At 46.5% G+C, this 23,042-nt stretch overlaps 1 protein-coding gene and 1 long non-coding RNA gene across 3 annotated transcripts in view; both read left to right on the top strand.

The window, feature by feature from the left end:
• BANF2 (BANF family member 2) overlaps positions 1 to 14,448 on the top strand; it is a 36,031-nt gene extending 21,583 nt beyond the window's left edge. For both annotated transcript variants that reach the window (XM_060611582.3, XM_060611576.3), the window contains 2 exons: positions 5,458 to 5,586; positions 14,249 to 14,448. In XM_060611582.3, coding sequence (XP_060467565.1) covers positions 5,461 to 5,586; positions 14,249 to 14,395 — 273 coding nt within the window. In that variant the 5' untranslated portion in view covers positions 5,458 to 5,460 and the 3' untranslated portion in view covers positions 14,396 to 14,448. The remainder of the gene's footprint in view (positions 1 to 5,457; positions 5,587 to 14,248) is intronic.
• Positions 1 to 23,042, top strand: part of LOC144615898 (uncharacterized) — a 291,049-nt gene that overhangs the window by 62,723 nt on the left and 205,284 nt on the right. The window lies entirely within an intron of this gene.

Raw genomic sequence — 23,042 nt, 5'->3', positions numbered from 1 at the left:
ATACCCCAGACCTGTTGCATCAGAACCCCCATTTTTAGACAAGACTCCCCACCCCTGCCACAGGTGGTCTGTGTGCACATTAAACTTTGAGAAGCACTACTTGTGATGGCCCTATCCTTTGACTAGTTTGAAAGACGTGGTGGACACGGGCCTTTGCTACCCAGTATCCACCGCCTCTCCCTACTTGTTCCAGAACCTGGCATTCTCTGAGCTGCCTTATTTATGTTCAGGGGGCTGACCTCATCCACACCTCCACACAGATCACTCCCCTGGCCAGTGACTGGCTTACAGGCAGACATGTTGTCTGGTTCTGGCCAATGAAACTAAGGCAAGTTCTACTGAAGAGGTTCTGGAGACACTTAAGAAGAAATGGTCTGTCCTTCCTTTGGAAGTTTCCATGTCAGGACAGGATCCACACAAATTCTGTATGCACCTTGGGACCTTGGACGCTGCTAGTCTGGTTCTTGACATGGCCACTAACGGACAAAATCCTGGGGTCCACTTCACCCATGGATTTCTGATTATGTGAGATTAGAAAAGTATTTCTTGGGGCGCCTGGGTGGCTCAGTCGGTTAAGCGTCCGACTTCAGCTCAGGTCACGATCTCGCGGTCCGTGAGTTTGAGCCCCACGTCGGGCTCTGGGCTGACGGCTTGGAGCCTGGAGCCTGCTTCCGATTCTGTGTCTCCCTCTCTCTCTGCCCCTCCCCCATTCATGCTCTGTCTCTCTCTCTGTCTCAAAAATAAATAAACGTTAAAAAAAAGAAAAGTATTTCTTGTTTAAGACCATTTGAGTCAGGGTTTTCTGTTACTTTTAGCCAAGGGTTTCTCATCCTTGAAACTATTGACATTTGGGGCTGGATAATTCTTTGTTGTGGGAGGTCTGTTGTGTGCATTACGGGACGTTCGGTGGTGCCCTGACTTCTACACATTAGATGGCAATAGCACTACCCTCTCCCTCAGCTTTGACACCCCAGAGTGTCTCCAGACGGATTGCCAAATGTTTGGGGTTTAGAGGGGGAAACAATTTGCACCCAGTTAAGAACCACTGTCGCAGATAAAAACATCCTAATGAATGTGAGGGCCTTCTATTTAGTGGGTCCTCAGGAGGATCAAAATCGCTGCTGCCTATGCCCCAGAGTGCTTCAAGGATCAAAGTGAGATGAGGTGTGTGAGAAAAGCAAATACACACAAGGTGTTGCTAATCATTACCTGTCTTTGATGCTGCTGCTGCATTGATAGCAATGTTGTAGTTTCCATTTATTCTTTTAATGGGCAGAACTGTTTAACTTACCAGATGGCCAACGTGGATAGTGAATGGAATTTTCCCTGGGCAAACCTGGTAAACCCCGCCAGAACTCTCTGGGGCTCTTCCTCCTGCTTAGAAACTCTAATCTCCTATAGCCCAGACCTGAGCTGGACCCCTGATCCCGACTCATCATCCAAGGATGGGGGCTGTAAAGCTCACCCTTTAATGCATTTGCACCGATTAAGAGAGATCTTCATATTGAGCTGCTGAAGAGATCGATGCCCTCCACATAATAGTGTATTCCCAGCTTACACATCTGTGTATTTGAGGCCCACAGCGTCAGGGGCCCCTGGACAACCAGTCTTGGCTCCTGCTATCCTTCCTTGAACCCACCACACATCAAGGCCTCTGTCCTTAGGAGTCCCCTGGCTGTTACAATCAGTGCCTTCGGATTCATCGCTTCTTAGAGAATTTGTGTCTCTAAAGTGTCACAAATGTCTCCTGGAGCAGGAAGGCTTACAAGGGGAGCTGGACGTTAAATGTGGGGAATTGGGAGCATAAGAACAGGCAAGGGGACCAGTGCTGGAAGTGTTTGCAAACAGTGGATGGATCAGTCACTTAGGTCACTGAGCACTTACTGCATACCAGGCACTGGGGCTGGGACTGGGGTGGGCAGCAAAGGGCATTAGGAGGTAGCCGTGGCCCTCACAATCTACTGAGGACCATGTGGTGGACACTGGTATGCTCTCCTGACCTTGTCCCGTATGGTGGTAGAGGATGACTACCCCCACTAACATGGCAGCTACCCCGATTTTGTGCCCCACCCCCACCCCTGCAGCCTATGTGCTTTGTAGGTCACTGACTTGGCTTCTGAACCAGAGGAAGGACACACATCAGGGCTTGGCATGTGACAGTTTGGACTGGAGAAGGCATCCATTGGCAGCTTCGAGGGAAAAACAGTTTTCCTCTGGGGGAGGGGGTCGCATCTTGCAAAAGGGACACCAGGTCCGGCTACAGCCCGATTATTTCCAAAAAGGAGTCAAGCTGAGGACTGAGCCGACATATAAAGGAAAGCTGAGCCAAGAGATTTGCAGGGAACTCAAGCTGAAGGCTTGTGATCCACCTCTGGGCTTTTAGGTGGCATATGTTAATAAAACCTTCTTACTGTGCAAGCCAGTTTGAATTGGCTTTTTCTGTTACTTGAATTATGAACTGTCCAAACTGACCCAGAGTTTGGTACCAAGAAAGGGATACTACAATAACAAAACCTCAAAAGTGGCTCAGCCAAGAAGACATATTCACACAGAGAGCAGCAGGGTGTCTCTACCCAGAACTAGAAAGACGGTGATCGTGGTTTAGCAAAATGGCTGCTTATTCCTGTTTTACCCTGTGATAGAGACCCTATGTGTAGGGAGATGTGACATTTGGAGATCTGGAGGGAAATACTCAGGATGTTGGCTACCTCTGGCAGTCTTTGTTAAGGTCCTAGAAGACTCCAATTTAGAAGGAGGGGTGCCCATTTGAAAATGGGGAGGGATAAAAACCCAGCTTTGCTGAGAGAGGGTCTTTCTGCCAGTGGCCTGCAATCCAAAGTGACTGGACTTCGATAAGCAAGCTCCACTGGGTCGGCAAAGCTAACGTATCGAGCTAAAGTTAGAACACGGGCAGCAAGTAGGGTGACTTAACAAAAGATTGGGGCCCTGGAAAAGCAGTGCCCCCAGTTCTCAGGTCTCTATGGAGCATCTGATCTTAGATACATCTAGCTTGATGACAGGGACAACTCACTGTGAACATGCAGCTAGGATATATCTGGGGGCAGGAGAAGACTTGGGGTACCTTCACATCAGAGGTAAAGGAAGATGCCACGAATCTGAGGAGCAAGGCAGTGGGCAAGACACAGAACCCAGTTGCCAGTCCAAGGATTCTGACCTGAAACAAAATCCAGCTTGAACTACTGGCCCATGGACTTGAATAGAAGAAACCCAGTAAATTCTTTAGGGTACTGACTTGCCAAAGCAAGTGGCCAACTAATGCCTGAAATTGCCCGTTCCTCAGGGCAATCCCCGAACCTGTACCCACAAGAAGTGTGTTGTTAAAGCAGTGATACTCCTCCAAAGACATCAACCCTATGCCCACTCAGATTTTAGCAAGGCAGTGGATGGGGCAGATACACCTGAACCCAGAACTGGGGGCAACTATCTCTGCCAACTGAGGAACTTGCTTTACCATCATGGCAAGGAATTCCCCCAATATTTCCTCAATATTGTATATACTATAGGGCAATGACATCTGAATGTGTTTCCCATTGTCCCCTTCTTCAAATGGAGAATTGCCCTTCTGGAAAATTTTATTGCAGATACACGGGTTTTTTCTCCCCCTAGCACTGACTATGTTGAAGGTAGTGAAGTTCAGAATTTAATTTATAGGTTACCATCCCATGAGTTGTTACTTCCAGACATGATGGAGATTATGATGCATCTTCCAGAAAATACAAACTTGAATCTGAATCCAGTAACTAGATGAGTCATAGGGCTTCACCCTTTGAGGGAGGAGGTGAGTCTACGTTTGCCCAGTGTGGGTATTTCTGATGACAATGTAAGGGAATGAGAATGTACCGATGTTGGGGCACCAAAGGGGTGGACTATAGTGGGATATTATGGTTACTATTTAACACTCATCCCCCCCCCACCCTGGGCAATAATCCTAATTTATCCTAATAAATAATAAATAAATAAATTATCCTAATAATCCTAATATATCCTATTACCCTCTCTGGGTAATAATCTTAATTTTGTTCAGGTAAACTTTGCTTCATCTCACAGCTTGTATGGTTCAGAGAAAGCTAACTCCACTCCAAATCTAGGACTAGGGCATATGGCCAACACTAAGCTCACACTGGCGGCCCTGTGTAGACCTTCAAGACTGGATGGGCTCTGCTTGGAACTCCTCAGAGATACGTTCTCTCTGTTTCCTTTTTCTTCCGGGGTGGAGTGTTGAGGAATGTGAATCCTAAAGCAGCCATTTCACTGCTATGAGGGGAACCAATCAAGACTGAAACCAAAACAGGGAGAAAAAGTTGAAAGAATCAGAGAAAATGGAGCTGTGGCCCCAATTGCACCATCCCTGTCCTTATCCTTGGGCTTTTGAGTTCTATAATATTTTCTTTAATATTTGATCCAGCTTAAGAGATTTCTGTTACTTGCCACCAAACAACCAACTATTACAGAGTGTGATAAAAGTGTTGGTGGTGGAGAAGGTAGGTTAATTAGCTAAGAGAAGCAATGTTTTTTTTTCTTTAAGACAACTTTATTGAGATATCCTGGACTTATAGAAATTGTTTATATTAAGGTGTACAGGGGCATCTGGATGTCTCAGTCTGTTAAGAGTCTGACTCTTGATCTCAGCTCAGGTCATGATCTCATGGTTCATGAGATTGAGCCCCATGCCAGGCTCTGTGCTAACAGCGTGGAGCCTAGTTGAGATTCTTTCTCTCCCTCCCTCTCTGCCTCTCCCCTGCTTGCCATCCCCCACTCTGCAAAATAAATAAACATTAAAAAAAACACTCCAGGAAAAAGTTTTTTTAAAAGGTGTATAATTTGATCAATGTATATACATGGTGCAAAGATCACCACGATCAAGCTAAACAACTTTTCCATGAGTTCCATATAGATATCCTTCTCTGTGTGTGTGTATGGTGAGATTTAACTTAAGATCTATCCTCTTAGAAATTTGCAAGTATACAATACATTATCGTTAACCATTATTACCATGCTGTATATTAGCTGCCCAGAATTTATTCATCCCACATAACTAAACATTTGCACCTATGACCCACATATTCCCATTGCCCCAACTGCAAGCTTAGTCTCAAAAAGCAATGTTCCTTTAAGCACTTGAGGAGGGAAGAGGAGGAGAGGAGAACCTGTTGCAGTTCTTAGTGTTAAACACACTCTTTTGGTGGAATTTGCTGAACTCATCCACAGCCATCATAACACATCTCTCATCCCATCCAGGTGGCAATGGATGTGTTGAGGCTTTCAGTGCAGGGCACTTCCCCTGCTATCTGAAAGTCCCCAATAACTATTGGGTGCTGGAAGGAAGCCTGCCATCATCTGTTGTCCCCATCCTTCGGCAGGGCAGTCCCCCATTGTCCCCTCTCGCCGTGAGCAGCCGGCCACTTTCTAACTGTGTTCCTCCCACTGCTGTTACAGAAGATGAATCACATGTCTCCTAGGCTGAGAGCCTTTCTCTCTGAACCCATCGGAGAAAAGGATGTTGCCTGGGTGGACGGGATCAGCCATGAGCTTGCAATCAATTTGGTCACCAAAGGTTTCAACAAGGTAATTCATTGTTTTTCCTATTTCCCCAACTTCTCTCCCCAATGTCTCTTCCCCTAGTCCTGCCAGATGGCAGCCGCTGCTCTGTGTCCCTGCAAGGCGCCATCAGAGAGGAAAGCTGCCACTTGGCAGGGTGCCACAGTCTTCAGTGCTGCTGACCCCTCATGCTTGGGCAGCCTTGAGGGCCAGCAGATGATGGGCAAATTGAATGGCTTTGGCTCAGAGCAGCTGGGCCAGGCATGATTCACTGGGTGTTCCAACACCCAGAGGTCAACAGAAGTGAGCCGGCCGCCCGAGCCTGGGGCTGAGCTGTCAGGACGGATGATTTGGACACATTTCCATCTCCATGAAGAGACTCGCGGGGTCTCACTTGCCCCACCAGGGCACCGCCCTGAGAGCGGCAGGTGGAGTAACAGCAGACTGGGGGCTACACCAAAGTAAGATACGAGCTTCCAAGATGTCGCTCACAACCCACGAATGGCCTCAAGGGCATCCAGTGGAATCCGAACATTCTTTTTCTATGTAATGATTTGGTTTTAGGGTGCTGGTAAAGCTGCTTGGAACTTTAGGGGAGAATAGGAGACGATCCCAAGAGAACCCAAAGAAAGTGAGCACAGGCAGAGGCAAATGGGAATTCACGCAGAACATTGCACACTCAGTGGAGAGATTTCACACACAGTTATGGCTGTTCATTTCCTTCAGTTTTTTTTAATGTTTATTTTTGAGAGAGACTGAGAGAGACAAGAGTGTGAGCGTGGAGGGGCAGAGAGAGAGGGAGACACAGAATCCCGAGCAGGCTCCAGGCTCTGAGCTGTCAGCACAGAGCCTGACATGGGGCTCAAACTCACAGACCACAAGATCATGACCTGAGCCAAAATCAGACACTTAACCAACTGAGCCACCCGGGAGCCCCCATCCCCTTAGTTTTTAATGTCAGTCTGCACCACTACGCAGGAAGATGTTACAGAAACACCCAAAGAGGCTGGGAACTGTGGTGTGCACAACTGATAATCAGCGTGGTGTGCCTTCAGTGGGCAATGCACGGCTGCTCCCAGGGGGCATCTGAACTACTGGGCCTGTGGTTTTCTGGTTAACACCTTGCCTGCACCAGCTGCTAAATATTCTGAATATTTACCAGTCAGTTTAACATCCAACAGGTGATATTGTTAGGAAGCTGGCGATCCAGGACTGAGGTAGATTTGATTCTTTCCTCCAGGATAAAAGATGGGACCAAGCAGGTAGTGAAGTAAGCAAGCCTGCTAGGGAGACAGTTTCCATGGAAAATTCCTCTTTGAAAGAAATGATTGTCTCTTTTTCTTTTCTATTGTGGTATGCCTGCATTGATAGGAAGGGTTCAGCTCAGTGAATTTTTACATGTATATATGTTCATGCCCCCCCCCCCCGCCCCAGATCCAGTGATTGGACACCTCCGGAATGCCATATGATTCCCTTGTGTCTCTCCCTGGCCTGTGTCATCCCCCCACTCTCAGAGGTAACCATTATTCTGGCTTCTAACACCTTTGATTTAATGTTTTTTGCTGTTGTTCAGACATACTCGGCATTTAAAAAAATATTTTTATTTACATATAGCAAATGTCACCTTTTTTAGTACAGAGTTCCACAATGTTTGACAAATGCATGCAGTCATGAAGCCACTACCACAATCGAGACCTAGGACAATCCCATCACTCCCAAATGTCCCCCTGTGTTTCATATCCCCCACCCTCAGCCTCTAGCAACCACTGATTTGTTTCCTATCCCCCTAGTTTTACCTTTTCCAGCCTGTGTTTCCAGCCTAACTGACCAGTTGGCATATTTAAGATAAACGAACGAATCGGGGCACCTGGGTGTCTCAATCAGTTAAGCATCTGACTCCGGCTCAGGTCGTGATCTCACGGTTTGTGAGTTTGAGTCCCGCTTCGGGCTCTGTGCTGACAGCTCGGAGCCTGGAGCCTGTTTCGGATTCTGTGTCTCCCTCTCTCCCTCTCTCTCTGCCCCTCCCCAACTCACGCGCGCTCTCTCTCTCTCTCTCTCAAAAATGCATAAATGTTAAAAAAAAATAAAGATTTTTAAAAAAGATAATGGGATGAATGTATAATGGGAAATTTTCAGGCATCCTGGAACCTGTTACACAGATGAAGGGCTGTAGAGAAGAAGGAAGTGTTTGGCTGTGTATGACCAGGCCCCTCTTGTGTTCACAACCTCCTGGTGAGCATGGAGATCAGCACGCTACTTCCAGGCGCTACTCATTCCCAGGGTTGCTGATTCCAAGCACTGACGCGGGGATTTCACCTTTCTCCTTTGCTTTGACTCACCCGCTTTGACTCACTCACCCGCAAATGGGAGGAGGGCCTCTATGTCCACTTTACAGAGGAGAAGACAGAGGTTCCAGGGAGTTAATGCCTTGATCAGGGGCCCAAATGAGGGTGAGAATGGCCATGGATTGTATCATCACAAACCACGCAGGAGGATCAGGGTCCAAGTGGCTACTGCAGTATGAAAGGGTCTTCCACTGGGATTTGGTGATGAGACACCAGGGCTGGAGCCTGGCTGGGTGTGTGAAAGGATCCACGAGACACTTTGTAGGTGAACAAGTGTTTCTGGGTGAGGACCAGTCGGTGGTTAGGGACAGCAGTAAGAGCCTGGTCCAGGGAAGGGGTCTCAGATTTAGCAGATAAAAATGCAGGCTCCTATAGATTTTTAAAGCTTTTCTTTTTAGGGCACTTCTGGGTTCATGCAAAATTGAGCAGAAGATGCAGAGATTTCCCACGTACCCCCTGCCCCCACACGTGTATAGCCTCTCTCATTAGCCACACCGCCACCAGAGCGGTGCGTTTGTAACCATTGCAGAAATGACACTGGCACGTCATAATCACCCAGGCTCCACAGTTTACATTAGGGTTCACTTGCAGAGTTTCTCTGGGTTTGGACACATGCGTAATGACACATATATCCATCTTTATAGTAACGTGCAGAGATGTGACTTCTTCTGAGCTCCTGGCTTTTTATACCCTGCCTGCAGGAGACCTTAGGGAGAGACACCTTTCTGGGCCTCACGCTAACGTTGGTCTTTGCTGGCCTCTGCTGGGGGGTGGCTGTCCCCTCCCTCAGCTACGGCATGACTTTTAACTAAAACTATTGATTCCTCTATGGATTCACCCAAATCTCTTCAGGACCTCGACAGTCAAAAATTTGGCTGCACCCTTCCTGGGTTATTTTGTGCCTGCCCTTTCCTGAGCCAGTCAGCTTTGGCAGATCTAGATCTCTGAGAATCTAGACCTCTGCTGTCTGATACCGCTGGCCGCTGGCCATTTGTACGTTTTGAGCACCTGTCTGAATAAAGATGTGCGCTGCATGTAAAATACACGAGGTTGATTTTAAAGATTTAAGATTTTAAAGTACCCCCCCAAATGTAAGGATCTCATCAATAATTTTTTATTGATTGCATGTTGAAATGATAATATTTTTGAAATAGAAAATAAAGCATATTATCAGAACTCATTTCACCTGTTTAGTCCCCCCCTTTTCCTGTGGCTACTAGAAAATTAAAAGTTATATATGTGGCTGGCTCACATTAAATTTCTACTGGATAAGGGCACCTGGGTGGCTCAGCTGGTTGAGCGTCCGACTCTTGACTTCGGCTCAGGTCATGATCTCACGGTTCATGGGTTTGAGCCCCCCATGGGGCTCTCCACTGATGGTGCAGAGCCTGCTCTCTCTTCTCCTCCCCCACTCTCTCTCACTTTCTGTCTCTCGAAATAAATAAATACACGTGAAAAAGTAAATTTCTACTGGATAGTGCTGGTCTAGATTTAACAGTGAAAGGGCTGCAAAGGACAAAGGAATGACCAGGAAGGGGAAATACGTTGTGCATAAGGCGCTGAAGGCTTTCCATAGCCCAGCTCTAGCTCTGTCTTATATTCCCCACCCTCATCCACACCATACCCAAGCCAGACTGTCCATGAATCACAAACACATACAGGACCACCCGCCTTGCAGGCTTTTCTTGAAATGGACATTCACCTGCTTCAGGACGCCATTCACAACTGACCTTCTCTGGGAAGAAAGGCTTCCTTCTGCCTGCCCACCCCAGCCTAACGAGCTTGTGTTTCTGAACACTGAGTATTCAATAGGACCCCTTGCTGTGACATTTGTACTGTTGACTATTTTTTGCACACATGGCCTGAGAACCCACACTCATTATGCTAGAGAGGCACAGCTTGCCTTTGGGGCTCTCCCACGTCTCCTCTATGTTCTATGATCATAGTTCTATGATCTTTGTACTCCTCCTTTCCCTATGAAAGCCCTGCCCAGGGGCAAGTGAATTTCCAGGCACTCAGTAAATCCAGGGACTTTGAGCAGTGCCCTGTGGGGCGGGTGCATTACTGTGGGGATAACCCTGAAGTCATCCAACAGGGAGGAAGGACGTTTCCATCCCAGAGACTCTAGTTTGGTTCAATGCTCTTTGAAGACACTATAAAGTCATATCCTTGAGACTAAATCTTCCTCCTGAAAGATACTTGGAAGGTCAGGAAGGGGTGTATGTTCTGAGTGCCCACCTGCTGCCTAAGGCTCTCCTAATAGCAGAACTTGTGTGTGATGTTTGCTACATGTCAGCCACTGACTGGCCTCAGTGTGTGACATATATCTCATTTAATCATCAAAAAATCCTATAAGGTATACGATTTCACCTCCATTTTACCGATTGGGAAACAGAGGCACACAATAGCCACGTGACTGCTCCAAAGTCACTCAGGATGAGGAAGGTGAAATTTGAATCTGGGCAGACAGTCCCAGGGGTGGGGGGCTGGTAATTCAGAGGACCCCACTACCAGACATCTGGGCCCTACAAGAAGTCAGTCACACAAGTTTGGGGTTACCCTGCATAGAGTTGCCAGAAAAAATGCAGGGACCCATTCAGTTAAATCTGAATGTCAGTTAAACAAATACTTTTTTAGTATAAGTATATCCCCAAAGGGCACCTGGGTGGCTTAGTCAGTTAAGGGTCTGACTCTTAATTTTGGCTCAGGCCATGATCTCATGGTTTCTTGAGTTTGAGCCCCGTGTCAGGCTCTCTGTTGGCAGCATGGAGCCTGCTTGGGATTCTCTCTCTCTCTGTCTCTGTCTCTCTCTCTGTCTCTCTCCCTCTCTCTCTACCCCTCCCCCACACACGCTGTCTCTGTCTCTCTCAAAATAAGTAAATAAACTTAAAAAAGAAAAGAAAAAAGGATATCCCAGGGAGACATGGAGAAGAAAGAAGAAGGGGCAAGCCCTGCATTGGATCGAGCATTTGCACTAGAGGCAAGGAGTTTTAAGCCAGATATGACCGAGAGGTACTGGATTTTCAAGATTGTCAATGGCTACCAGTGGCCATGAAGGCTGAAGAGTCGGTGAGAGGAAAAGAGAGTTGTTGATCACACAACGAAGCCTTGTGGCCACGTAAGAGCATTCGGTGTAGGCTCCAAGCAGTGGCAGCTCCTGGCAGAGGCGTCAGACAAGCCTGAGAATCAGAGAGGGCAAGATGGCGGACCTCTGTTGTCCACCTAAAACTAATGGGCGCCAACTTTGTTCAAATTTTTTAAAAGTTAAAAAAAAAAGAAAGAAAGAAAAGTCCAGGTGTTACCGTGAAGATGAAAAGTTTTAATTGGCATTGACCAGGACCAGCCACCTAGTGCAAAATGAAGATACGAGACCCCTCGTTCACATATACTGAGGACTTCAAGATGCAGCAGCAGAACACTAAACCAAGGGGGGCTCTGTCTGGGGTGGTGGGGGCACGCTGCCTGCTCGGCGTTGCTGTGTGTCTGTATCTCCCTCCCCGCAGCCAGAAATTCGTGAGCTTTGGTCCGAGAGAGAGGCGAGAGATTTTCTTCTCCTTGGTGAAGGCCTCGCTTTCTGGAACCAGCGGAGAAACCGAGCAGGCTTTGGGCAGGGCCATGATGGGGGCCCACGACTCCGGCTTCCCTTGGGAGCAGGGTGACGTGGGCTGACTTTCCCTCCCCACCACTGGAAGGTGGCAGGGTGAGAGGACAAGAGACAGGTTGCAACTTGGCTCCGGAGGCCACAAGAAGAGGCCCTTCTTCCTATGGCATTCCTGGAAAATTTGCCTCTGGTCCTGCGTGCCACACATTCCCTGGCTTCCTGGCTGCTGAGGCTGGTGGGGATGTGGAGGCTCCAATCACCACCGGCTGATGACCAGCAGCGAGGCCTCCGAAACGGCAGAGCCTGCCACAGGTGCCCGGCCAGATTCTGTCAGTCGAGATGTGCAAGAATGGGGCTCAGGAAAACAGGAGTCAACTTCTCAGATTCTTGGTGATTCCATCTGGAGATTGAAACTGGGTTAAAACATGCCAGGGGTCTGGAGCCCATTGAAGGTACCCAAGTGACACTTGCTATTACCATCATTATCATTTATCATCACTAATGTTCCCTCTCCTTGGGCAGAGCCAAGGCTCTCCTTGATTCTGTTATTCACTTCTGCGCCTCCCACATCCACTGAAGCTACTGGCTCAATGAACATTCAATAAATGTTCTTTTTTTTTAAATGTTGAATTACAAAACATCTCCATAAAATCATCAGCAAAAGTACAACTATACTGATAAAGTAAAATGAGATCGTTCTAAGCATCTATATGGCTTTTCTAAAAAGATGATGAAGGTAGCAGGTTAACATGACCATGACATCCTGGCTGTTTTTTCAGTCTTTTCAACAACTGGACCATGACTCAAAAGAAGAGACCCCAAGCTCCAAGGCTTGGGCACATTTTACAGCTGGGACTCAGCTACTATTTAATTTCTTAAAAAAAAAAAAAAAAATGCTCCCTTTGGTTAGGGTGAAGTTTGCTTTGTTTTATGTAACTGAAAGCAAACAGACACCAGCTGGTTTTCCTGGAGAGGACCCAGGATGGCAAGCGTGGACGCTGGTTCCCATTCACTCCAGGCTGGAGGCCCCCAAACCAGCCTCGAGAGGCAGGCGTTTACGTGACCTTAAATCTCCAGGCTTCACCATTTAGTGACTCAGTCAATCCTGGCCGTGCAGTCTCGGGCACCACTTTCTCCATGGAGAGCTTGCTCCTTGTCAATAATCATGTGATAAAATTGTAAGAGAGAAGTGGAAGGCTGTGGGGCAGTAGTTAGAGAATGGGAGAATGCCATAGAGCTATCTGTCCTGGTGTACTTAATGTTAATTACATGTGTTTTTCATGCACACAGACTCTTCAGAAGGGAAAGGTGGGCAAGGTTTATGGAGTTTTATATATTCCGTGCTCCCCCCACATATTCCGGGCCAAGCAAGGCATTAGCATTTTCCTAATGTTCTTGCTCTAGATCCACTTAATTCCATTTGCAAGGTGGGGGGGGGGCATGTTGTGTGCCTTCAGGTGATGTAGAAACTGAGGCCGGGTTCTTGGGGTCTTCACTACGGGGTAAGTGAGTTGCCCAAGGCCACAGAGCTGGTTTGCAAGAACAAATTGATACTAAGATGCCCCTCATCTGCCAACGCCACGGGCAGTGATTCTTGATCCAGGGAGATTTTGTCCCCAAGGGAACACGTGGCAATGTGTGGGGATGGTTATGATTGTCACAGTCTGGAGGGATGGGAGAGCGCTACTGGCATCTGGTGGGTAGAGGCCAGAGACGCTGCTGAACTTCCTGCAATGCTCAAGATGGTCTCCGCTCCACCACGACAGCACAGAATTACCCACAATGTCAAGTGAAGAGAGTTAGAAACTCTGCAAGGTCAATAGAGAAAGTGATGGGGTGGGGAGCCTCTCTGACTCCTCTGTGTGTGCACACACGCGTGCATGTGTGTGTGTTTGTGTGTGGGGGTGTGTTAAAAAGAAATACTAGGGGTGCCTGGCTGGCACCAGTTGGTAGAGCCAGTGACTCTTGATCGTGGGGTTGTAAGTTTGAGCCCCACGTTGTATGTAGAGATTACTTAATATCTTTAGAGAGAGAGAGAGAGAGAGAGAGAGAGAAATACTAGATCAGAGGCCAGAAGGGAGCATTAGAAGTATGCTAAGCTCTTGCTACTCAAAATGTTGTCCCTGGACCACCTCAGCTGGGAGCATGTTAGAAATGCAGACTCTTGGGGGGCCTGGGTGGCTCAGTTGGTTAAGCGTCTGACTTCGGCCCAGGTCACGATCTCAGTTTGTGGGTTCGAGCCCTGCGTCGGGCTCTGTGCTGACAGCTTGGAGCCTGGAGCCTGCTTCGGATTCTGTGTCTCCCTCTCTCTCTGCCCCTCCCCAGCTCATGCTCGCACTCTGTCTCTGTCAAAAATAAATAAACTTAAAAAAAAGAAATGCAGACTCTCAGGCCCCACTCCAGACTTAATTGAGTCAGAACCTCCCTTTTAACAACGTCCCAGGTGATTTATGGGCTCATTAAAGTTGAGAAAGGAAAGTTCTGGTTCACCCCAGGCTAGACAGCCCTCAATCCCATCCCGAGAGATGTGCATTTATCTCGGCCTCACACCTCACCAGGGGCCAGTCCCAGAATCCCCATCACCCTGGTCAGGGGTTCAGGGCCTGCCGTCATTCTCCCCCACATCTGACCTGTGCCCCTTCCTTTGATTTTCACGCGATCCCTAGTGTTGGAGAAGAGCACATCTGGGCCGGCTTATTATAACCTTTCCCATTTTTCTCCATGCCTCCCCCACTCCCCACAGGCCTACATCCTGTTGGGACAGTTCCTTCTGATGCACAAGAATGAAGCCGAGTTTCAGAAGTGGCTCATTTGCTGTTGCGGCGCCACCGAGTATGAGGCCCAGGAGAGTTCTAACTGTCTGAAGGAGTGGTGTTCCTGCTTCCTGTGAACACACGTCCCCTTGCTCTGATGCCTGGGTAAACAACATGTTCTGAACTGATACCCAGGCTTGGGGTCATTATTTTTTGTTCTTTTTTGTTAGTTTTTACTTTAGAGAGAGAGCGCAAGTAGGGGACAGGGACAGAGGGAGAGAGAGAATCCTAAGCAGGCTCCCTGCTCAACGCAGAGCCTGATGCGGGGCTCGATCCCACGACCCTGGGATCATGACCTGAGCCAAAATTGAGAGTTGATACTCAACCAGCTGAGCCACCCAGGTGCCCTACTTTTGTTTTTAACTTTAAGGATACACAGTCATTATACCAAGCAGTACAAGAATATATAAAAGAGAACAAACGAAAGACAAGTGATCCTCAAATTGACCACCTAAAAACAATGGTCATTCACCTTACATGAATATCATACCAAATATTTCAGCATATGGATTATTTTATAATAGGTTACTTTAAGTTTGAAGCCAGTGTATTGATTATCTATTGCTACATAGCAGAGGAACCCAAAGCATAGCAGCTTAAAACAAGCCATTTTATCTCACGCAGTTGTTTGGCTGGATGTTTCTGTCTCTGGGTCTTCCATGAGGGTGAAAACCGTCAGCTGGGCTGCAGTCAACTGAGGGCTTGACTGGGGCTGGAGAATCCACTTCTAAGATGTTGTACTCATGTGGCTGTCAACTGGAGTCCTCAGTTGCTCTTTAAATAGGCCTCTCTATGGGGCTACTCATGGAGTGGCATCTAACTTCCTCCAAAGCAGCTGACTCAAGAGGGAGTAAGAGGGCAAGCAGGAAGTACAATGCCTTTTATGACCTTGTCTCTGATTCACACTATGTCACTTCTGTCTTATTCTATTTTTAGAAGCAAGTCATTAAGTCCTCAAGAGAAGAGAATTAAACTTTCTTGAAACACCAACTAATATGCAGACATATTTTTAAGAGCATTGTAGTCTGATTTCTGAGGTATAATTTATATTCAGGAAAACTTGCCCTTTTTAGGTGTGTAGTTCTGTGACTTTTGACAAATGCGTTGTCCCCAAACCACTACCAGAATCAAGATGGAGAGCACTTTCATCACCCCAAAGAGTTCCCTGGTACCTCCCCATAGTCATCCCTGTGGCCCTCCCCAGCCCCTGCCAACAAATGATCTGGTTTTTGTCCTCATAGTTTTGACATTTCCAGAAAGCCAAATAAATGTAATCACATAATATGTACCTCTTGTGTGACTGGCTTCTTTCACTTGGAATAATTCAGTTGAGATGAACCCATTAAACAGGCCTTTTAAATTCAAGAAAATGTTGGCAGGTGGTATTGGAGCCTGGCCCCATATGCTGTTGGCATTCACTGTTCTAGTACGGTCCAGTAACTTCCTTCAGTAAGCACCTGAGCACCATTTGCCAGAGGGTATCTCTAGCTGCAGGAGTAGGGTCTACCCATGCACAGGGCAGGGAGGGAGTGCCAGGGAGTTAACACCCACTCATGGGTGGAAGCGGCAGTTAAATGCCTCGGCTTCCTTGCCCTTTGGATGGGACAGCTCTGAGGTGGTATCCCCCAGCTCCCCAGTGGGACTCAGCCAGTTGCTCACAGCGGCCCTTTAACACCTCTGGCATTTGCTTTCTTTTCTTCCCTATATTGCTTTCCCACTCTACTGCCGGGGTTCCTTGGGATCACCCCTCATGAAATATTTAAATTTTAGTATCAGTCTTCTTCTGGAAGAACCCAACTTAAGACAAAAGTGCTAGAATTTAATTTTACTTGGACAGAAGAAAAAAAAATGGAACTGAAAGAATTCTTGAACCGCACTGCATTTTTTTCTTCATTACTAGACATCATCATTTCTAAATCAATTTCTTCTGAGCATAAAGAATAATATGGGGGAAACAGTAACAGGGAGGTTAGTATCATTAAGTTTATTTTAAACTTTAATTTTCTATGTTAGATGGTGTGAATTCTCATTAAAAAAGTAATAAAAGTAAAAAGAAATTAGCACTCTTATTTCTTCCCTCTCATTTTTAAAAATAGGTTTTAGTATTATTTTTAACTTGTCAAGGTCTATAGCATTTACATTCTTCCCATAAGCATAATCCCTGCAGTTGCTTAGTCTTAGTTGTATATTTAAGAGGTTATAAATCCTTGTTGGTATAATTATTTTAAGAATTATAACTTTTGGAGCACCTGGTTGGCTCAGTCAGTTTAGCATCCAACCCTTGACCTTGGCTCAGGTCATGATCTCACAGTTTGTAAGATTGATGACCGCATCATGTTCTGTGCTGACAGTCTGCTTGGGATTCTCTCTCTCCCTCTCTCTCTGTCCCTCATCTGCTTGCTCTCTCTCTCTCTCAAAATAAAAATTAAAAAAAAACCTTTAAAAATCATAACTTTGTCACTCCTGAATTCTTTGTTCTGAAACATCTCTCTGTTGGTTGAGTTGGATGATTATATTAGTCAGAAGAGGTTAGATTATGCTGCTGTAACAAACAATCCCCCAAAGCTCAGTGATTTAGTCAACAAATCTTGATTATTCTTTTAGGCTTCATATCCAGTATATGCCATAACAAGGGCTCTGTCTGTTATAATCACTGTAAGAGTTAGGTAGATGGAGATTCTCTTTCAATACATGCTTCCATGAGTATCACAGCATCGGGAAGGTACCATGGTGGATTACACACTGTATTTCATATCCTCTACCCAGTGTGATCTATTCCACTTATGTTCACATTTCATTGGTCAAAACAAATCACATGGTCATACCTAACTCCAAAGGGTCATGGACTCTTCTGAACTCAGGAGCAGATTTGGTGACAGCACTAATCAAGACCACAGTCATCAGTTGGGTTCAATACTTTTTCCGTGGGTGCCTCACAGGTGTTACATTTCCTAAGTTCATAATATGATTGGGATATTTCCACTGAGGTCTGTTTAGGTCTTTCTAGCTCTGCTTCTCTAGCTATCCCCAAGAAGATGTCAAGAAGAATTCCAGGTGAGCCAGCTGGCTGGCCCAAAGACTTAAACAACTCCATCTTGGAGTGCATGGGTGGTTCAGTTGGTTAAGTACCCAAGTCTTGATTTCAGCTCAGATCATGATCTCGGTTTGTGAGATCGAGTCCTGCACCAGGCTCTGCGCTGACATCATAGAGTCTGCTTGGGATTGTCTCTCTCCCTCTCTCTCTGCCCCTCCTCCCTCTCTCAAAAATAAATAAATAAACATTTAAATAAATAAATAAATATCTTCCTCTTCTAAGACCTCAGGTTCTGACTATCCAGAGCCCTTCCCTTGTTCCCTCCTGCACAGCCCACCATTGGATTAATTCTCTACTAAAATAGTCATGGGATTTAGAAGTCACTCATTTTCTAAAACAAGAGCTGGGTGGCTCTAGGGAAAGGAAAATGGGAAGTAGTCTTGTCCTTCATTCTATTTTCACACACTTTCCATATTGCTGAAATTTGTCCCTTTAATCAGGTTGATGTCTGGGATCATGTAGGAGAATTAGGGAGCTGAGAAACCTGAGGAGATGGTCTTCCAAGACTAAGCAGCCTCTACAAAGGGACCCTAGCACAGATATTGAAATTCAGAGTAGTTGTTCTCTGTGTAATGTAACTGGAGGGACACTGAGGATGAACCCTGCTCCCCACAATTTTCTCTACAGCCACTCATTCCCTTGTGTTGATTTTAGTCTTTCTCACAGATAAAATTACTGCCTTCAATTCTTCACTTCTCTCTGCAATTTTCCACCTTTGTCAGATGATTTTACGGTGCCTCTCACTAGAGGCAAAGTAACTCCCAGACTCTTGACTTAGACTTGGCCATGTGACTTACTCTGGCCAATGGTATGAGTCTGGAATGACAGCATGCCAGTTCTGAGATTCACTGTGCATTTCCACGTGCTCTCGCATGCCTCTGTCAACACCAAGAGAAGAGCTATCTCCTTGGATAACTGCTGCCTGCATCCTAGAATGAACCCCAGTGAAGCTGATCTGAGCCCAACTTGAAGCGAGGACCTGAGGCCAGCCAGACCTCCAGCTTGATGCAAAGCTGCCCATCAGAACCCACCCTGGATCAGCCAACCCTTAGCCAACTCAAGTGTGTGAGCGAAAATAAAGGATTGCTGTTCAAAGCCACTAATATTTGAGAAAGTTTGCTATGCAGAAGTATCTAACTGATACATTCCTTCCAGTCTAATGTGTCCTTACCCTGCCAAAGGGTGCTTTAGATGGAGTCCAGGGTGGGCAAAAGAATATTGCCTCTGAAGACAGCCAGACATGGGTGTGAATTCCAGCTCTGCCAATCAGCACCTTATCCTGGGTGAGCTACTTAACCTCTCTGAGCCTTGGTTTCTTCATCTGTAAAATAAGGGCAGGAAGGTAATTACCTTGCTTCAAAGGCTGGATTAATTGAAATAGTGTAGGTTAGGTACATGGTTCTTAATAGAAGCTCTGGCTCTGTTCTTAGGGTTCTCCTCTGAGTCTGATGTTCTGAGTGCTTGGTCATTATGATACTTGGGACAGAATTCATAGCTATGAGGTGGGAGGGAGCCCAGCTACCAGCTTATCTAATTCTGTTCCAGTAGACAAGTACAGGACACTGTATACCATACACTCTTTAGGGACCACACACTCTTTAATGAGTGGGTAAGAAAGGACAAATCAGATTATTTCAGATTTTGACTGCAATCTTATAAGGTCACATCAGCCCACTGATCCCCAAAGGCATGTTCAAGGACACTCAAGAGAGGTGAGCATGCATGTATGTCCTCAGCCACGTCAAAGGCTCATCTTCTACTTGGCAGGACAGTTGTTCCAAAGATTTGGGAGAAGATTCGTACCTAAGAACATTTACCAATTATGATGGATTTGACCAGCATCTTAAACAGAAGCCAAACCATCTGCAAGGAAGAGGGGTCAGATATTGACTCTTGTCCCCAAATCTGTAGTCTGAGGGTATCTGTGAATCAATAAATTATTTCAGTTAGTATTTGCAGAGCGTCTAAGGCTCTGAGCATGGTTAGGTGCTGAGGAAAGGCCAAGGGAATAAGCACAAGTTTCTCTGGCTTCAAGTAGCTTACAGCTTAACAAGAGATGATTAAGAGAAGGGGGAGAAAACAGCTAAGGTGTTAGCAGGTATATCTTAGCTTGCGCCATCCCGGAAGTATCCCCTGATACAAGGGTCTTAGGGAAAGTAGTGTGTTCACGAATGTTCCCAGGAAATGTCAGTAGGGCAGTGGGCAGTGTGGCAGGAAGGGGAAAGAAGCCAAGAAAGGTGCTCCATCTCTAGCACTGTGGACAATGGGACCTCAGTCCTGCCCGGGAGCCAGCATAGGACATACATTCAGTCACCCCACCCTGGGGTAGCTAAACACCTGCTCCTATTAGCCATTTGTTGAGGACTGCTCCTGCAGGAAGTTAATCCCTCAGCTCTTGAACCTCCCATGTGGGGAAAGTGAACCTCATGAGAAGGAGGTCAGGCAGAGATGCAGGCACTGGCAGCTGGAAGCTGGGCCACTGTGTGCACTGAAGTGGTGAAGGTGAGGGCACACAGGGAGCAGGGCACCCGTAGCTTCTGCTAGGTGGTGGAGTAGGACAGGCCTGACTTTGAAAACAGAATCCATCCCTCACCACCCCTTGGAAGTCCTTTGGAAAGTCACCCTGTCAACCTAGCTACCCATCTGTAAAATGATGATAATAATAGTATCTACTCAAGCACCAGGAAGATCAACATTCCTGGCACCTGATTAGAGCTTCATGCATGGTGGCTCTAAAAACCTAAGGTTTAAAATGTGCAGCACTGACTGTGTGTGGACAAAGGAGAGGAAGGGATGGATGAGAGTAGTCAGGGAAGTCTTCCAGGAAGAGGTGACATTTGAGCTTTAGTGTTAAAGGGGGAGGTCCGGATTGAATAAGCTATGGACAGGGAAGGCGGTGGGGAGTGTGCAGGGGGAAGAAGGTGAGGGAGAAAGAGCTATGAGGGGAAACACAAACCCAACTGGCCCAGACAGAGTGAGTTGTGGTAACCTGTAGAGTCACTGCAGGCTCTCTGTCCTAGGAAAGTTAGTGCTCAGCAGCAGCCATTGGGGACTGGAACCCCATTGGTGCTTAACTCAGAATAGGGCAGCCCTGCTCCCTGCACCTGAGAAAGATCCTGTAGTAACTGGTTACTACAACCAACAACACTTTACTCTTCCTCATATCCACACCCTTTACACACCTTTGCAGCTCCTCCTGCCAAGAGGCAGTCTCCCTCCCTTCCTATTGGATCTGGACTAACCTCATGACTTGCTTTGGCCAAAAGAATATGGCGGATGTGACACCGTGACAGTTGTGAGCCTAGGTTTCTGCTTGCTCTCTTTTATGCCTGCGACGACCATGCGAACAAGCCTGTGCTAGCTTGCTAGAGGATGAGACACACATGGCCCAGCTGTCTCCATTGCCTCGGCCAACAGCTGGCCAAGAGCCAGCCATAGGAGTGAGGCCATCCTGGACCAGCCAACCCATCAGCTGACCTCAGATCCATGAGTGAGTCCAGCTGAGATTGGCCATGCCTGGCCCAGAGCTGGAAAAGCACCTAACTACCCCACAAACTCATATAAATAAACCCTATTGTTTTAAGCCACTATGTTTTGTGTATGCAGCTATAGCTAACTGCTAGAATTCCCACGTGAAGCTTCAGTGTGGAGCACCTCCAGGTATAAAGTGGGAAGCCCCACTTATTTTTTAGAGGGCACCCTGAGTGATATCCTGGTAATGGTGATGAGAGGGATCCCATGGCTCATACCAAAAGCCAAGCAACTGTGGTGGGGGCAGAGTGGGGAAATAATGGAAGCTAAACTTTGAACAGAGTATTTGGTAAAGAGTATGGCTCGGTGTGGAAGAATGTAAGATGAAACTATGACAATCTCAGAGGGCAAGACAAGAGTTGTCAATCGTGTGACCAGTTGTGGGAGGCCAGGGTGATTTACTCTGGGAAACTTCTGGAAGAATGCTAACTCATGGAGATAAACCTTTTAGCAAGTGTTTTGGGAAATATGGGTATATATATGTATGTGTATATATGTATGTGTGTATATATGTGTGTGTGTATATGTGTTTATACATGCATATGTATGTATATATGTGAGTATATATCTATATACATAAGTATATGTGTATATACATGTATGTGTATATGTGCATACACACATATATGTGTGTATGTGTATCCACACACATATGTGTATATGTATCTATATACATACATGTACACATGTGTATATGTGTGTTTGTGTATATACATGTGTGTATACATGTATCTGCATACATGTATATGTATATATGTGAGTGTATATGCATATATGTGTATATACATGAGTGTATATGTGTGTGTGTGTGTATATATATATATATATATATATATATAATTTTTAATGTTTGCTGCTCTAAATACAGAAATGCAGAAATAAGAATGATTGACCGAACACACTGTACCAGCTACTTTGCTGTAGTACCCCAAGTCCTCCTGGGGTGAGCCAGGTACTTTCTCTGTCTTACAGATGAGAAAACTGAGGATCAAAGGATTCGAGTGCCATGGCCACATTGATGCTGCAAGTTGTTTCAGTCCAGGTCTGCGTGATGTTAAAACTGTGCCGGCTGCCTGCTGAGCCACCCTTGGGGACTGGGTGCCAGGGACAGATAAGCATTAGAAGGGATGAGGGAGACTGAGGAGAGAAGCGTGGGCTGAGGGCTTTGGGACACATTCTGTGCGGCCACTACCACCCCTGGATCCTCCCATGTCACTGGCCTCACGTCACGAGCTGTCGCTCTAGGCAGGGGGGAAACTCCTCTTCAAATTCTTTGGCTTGGAGACTTGGAGATCCCCTTTCTCAACCCCCCTATTTTCTAATTCTCTCCCTTCTTTCCTAAGATCAAGTTCACCTTGGAGAAATATAAGTAAGTAGTTATCTTCATAGACCCATTCTTGTCTATTTCTCCCAGATGCTTCTTTGCTGTGCTGTGGTTTTTCCTCTACAGTCAAGTCTCTGGTTTGTTTTAAAGACAAACTTTATTGAACAAGCTATGCTGTTGTATTGCTTAACCTGGCCCAGTAACTGGATCTTTTTGGACCAGACTGAGGGGCCGCTGTGGCCGGCGCACTGGACAGTGCCACTGAATGAGTCTGGGAACCAGAGACAAATCACTTGACTTGCCTGTGCAGTGAGAATATATGATTCTCCTATCTCCCATCTTGGCTATAAAGAGAGCTCAAAAATAAACATAAAGGCATTTTGAACATAAAAGAAGGTAGGACACTGGACTGCAGTGTGATGGGTAGTCATTGCATTGTTTCGGTCTGGACAGCAGCTGCAGAGGGCTAATGGCAGCGGCGTCTCTTCAGATCACATGGTTTACACACATTCGTCGGTACCAGCTAGGTTGTGCTGTGACAAAAAAACAAAAAAAAAAAAACAAAAAACACCACAAAGCTTCCCAAAGGAAGGTCCCACTCACCTCGCATGCCCATCTCGGGTCTGCTGGGAGCGCTCCGTGTTGTCATGACTAGGAGCCAGGCTGACAGAGCAGCCCCCATCCTGAACGTTCAAAGTTTGCTTCAGCAGAAGGAGCCCTGGGGATGGCTCACGCGGGCAATTACATGCTCCAGCTCAGAAGTGACATGTCACTT

This window comes from Panthera onca, chromosome A3 (genome assembly GCF_046562875.1).
Source record: "Panthera onca isolate mPanOnc1 chromosome A3, mPanOnc1 haplotype 2, whole genome shotgun sequence".
Lineage (NCBI taxonomy): Eukaryota > Metazoa > Chordata > Mammalia > Carnivora > Felidae > Panthera > Panthera onca.
This window is presented reverse-complemented; position numbering and strand designations above follow the sequence as displayed.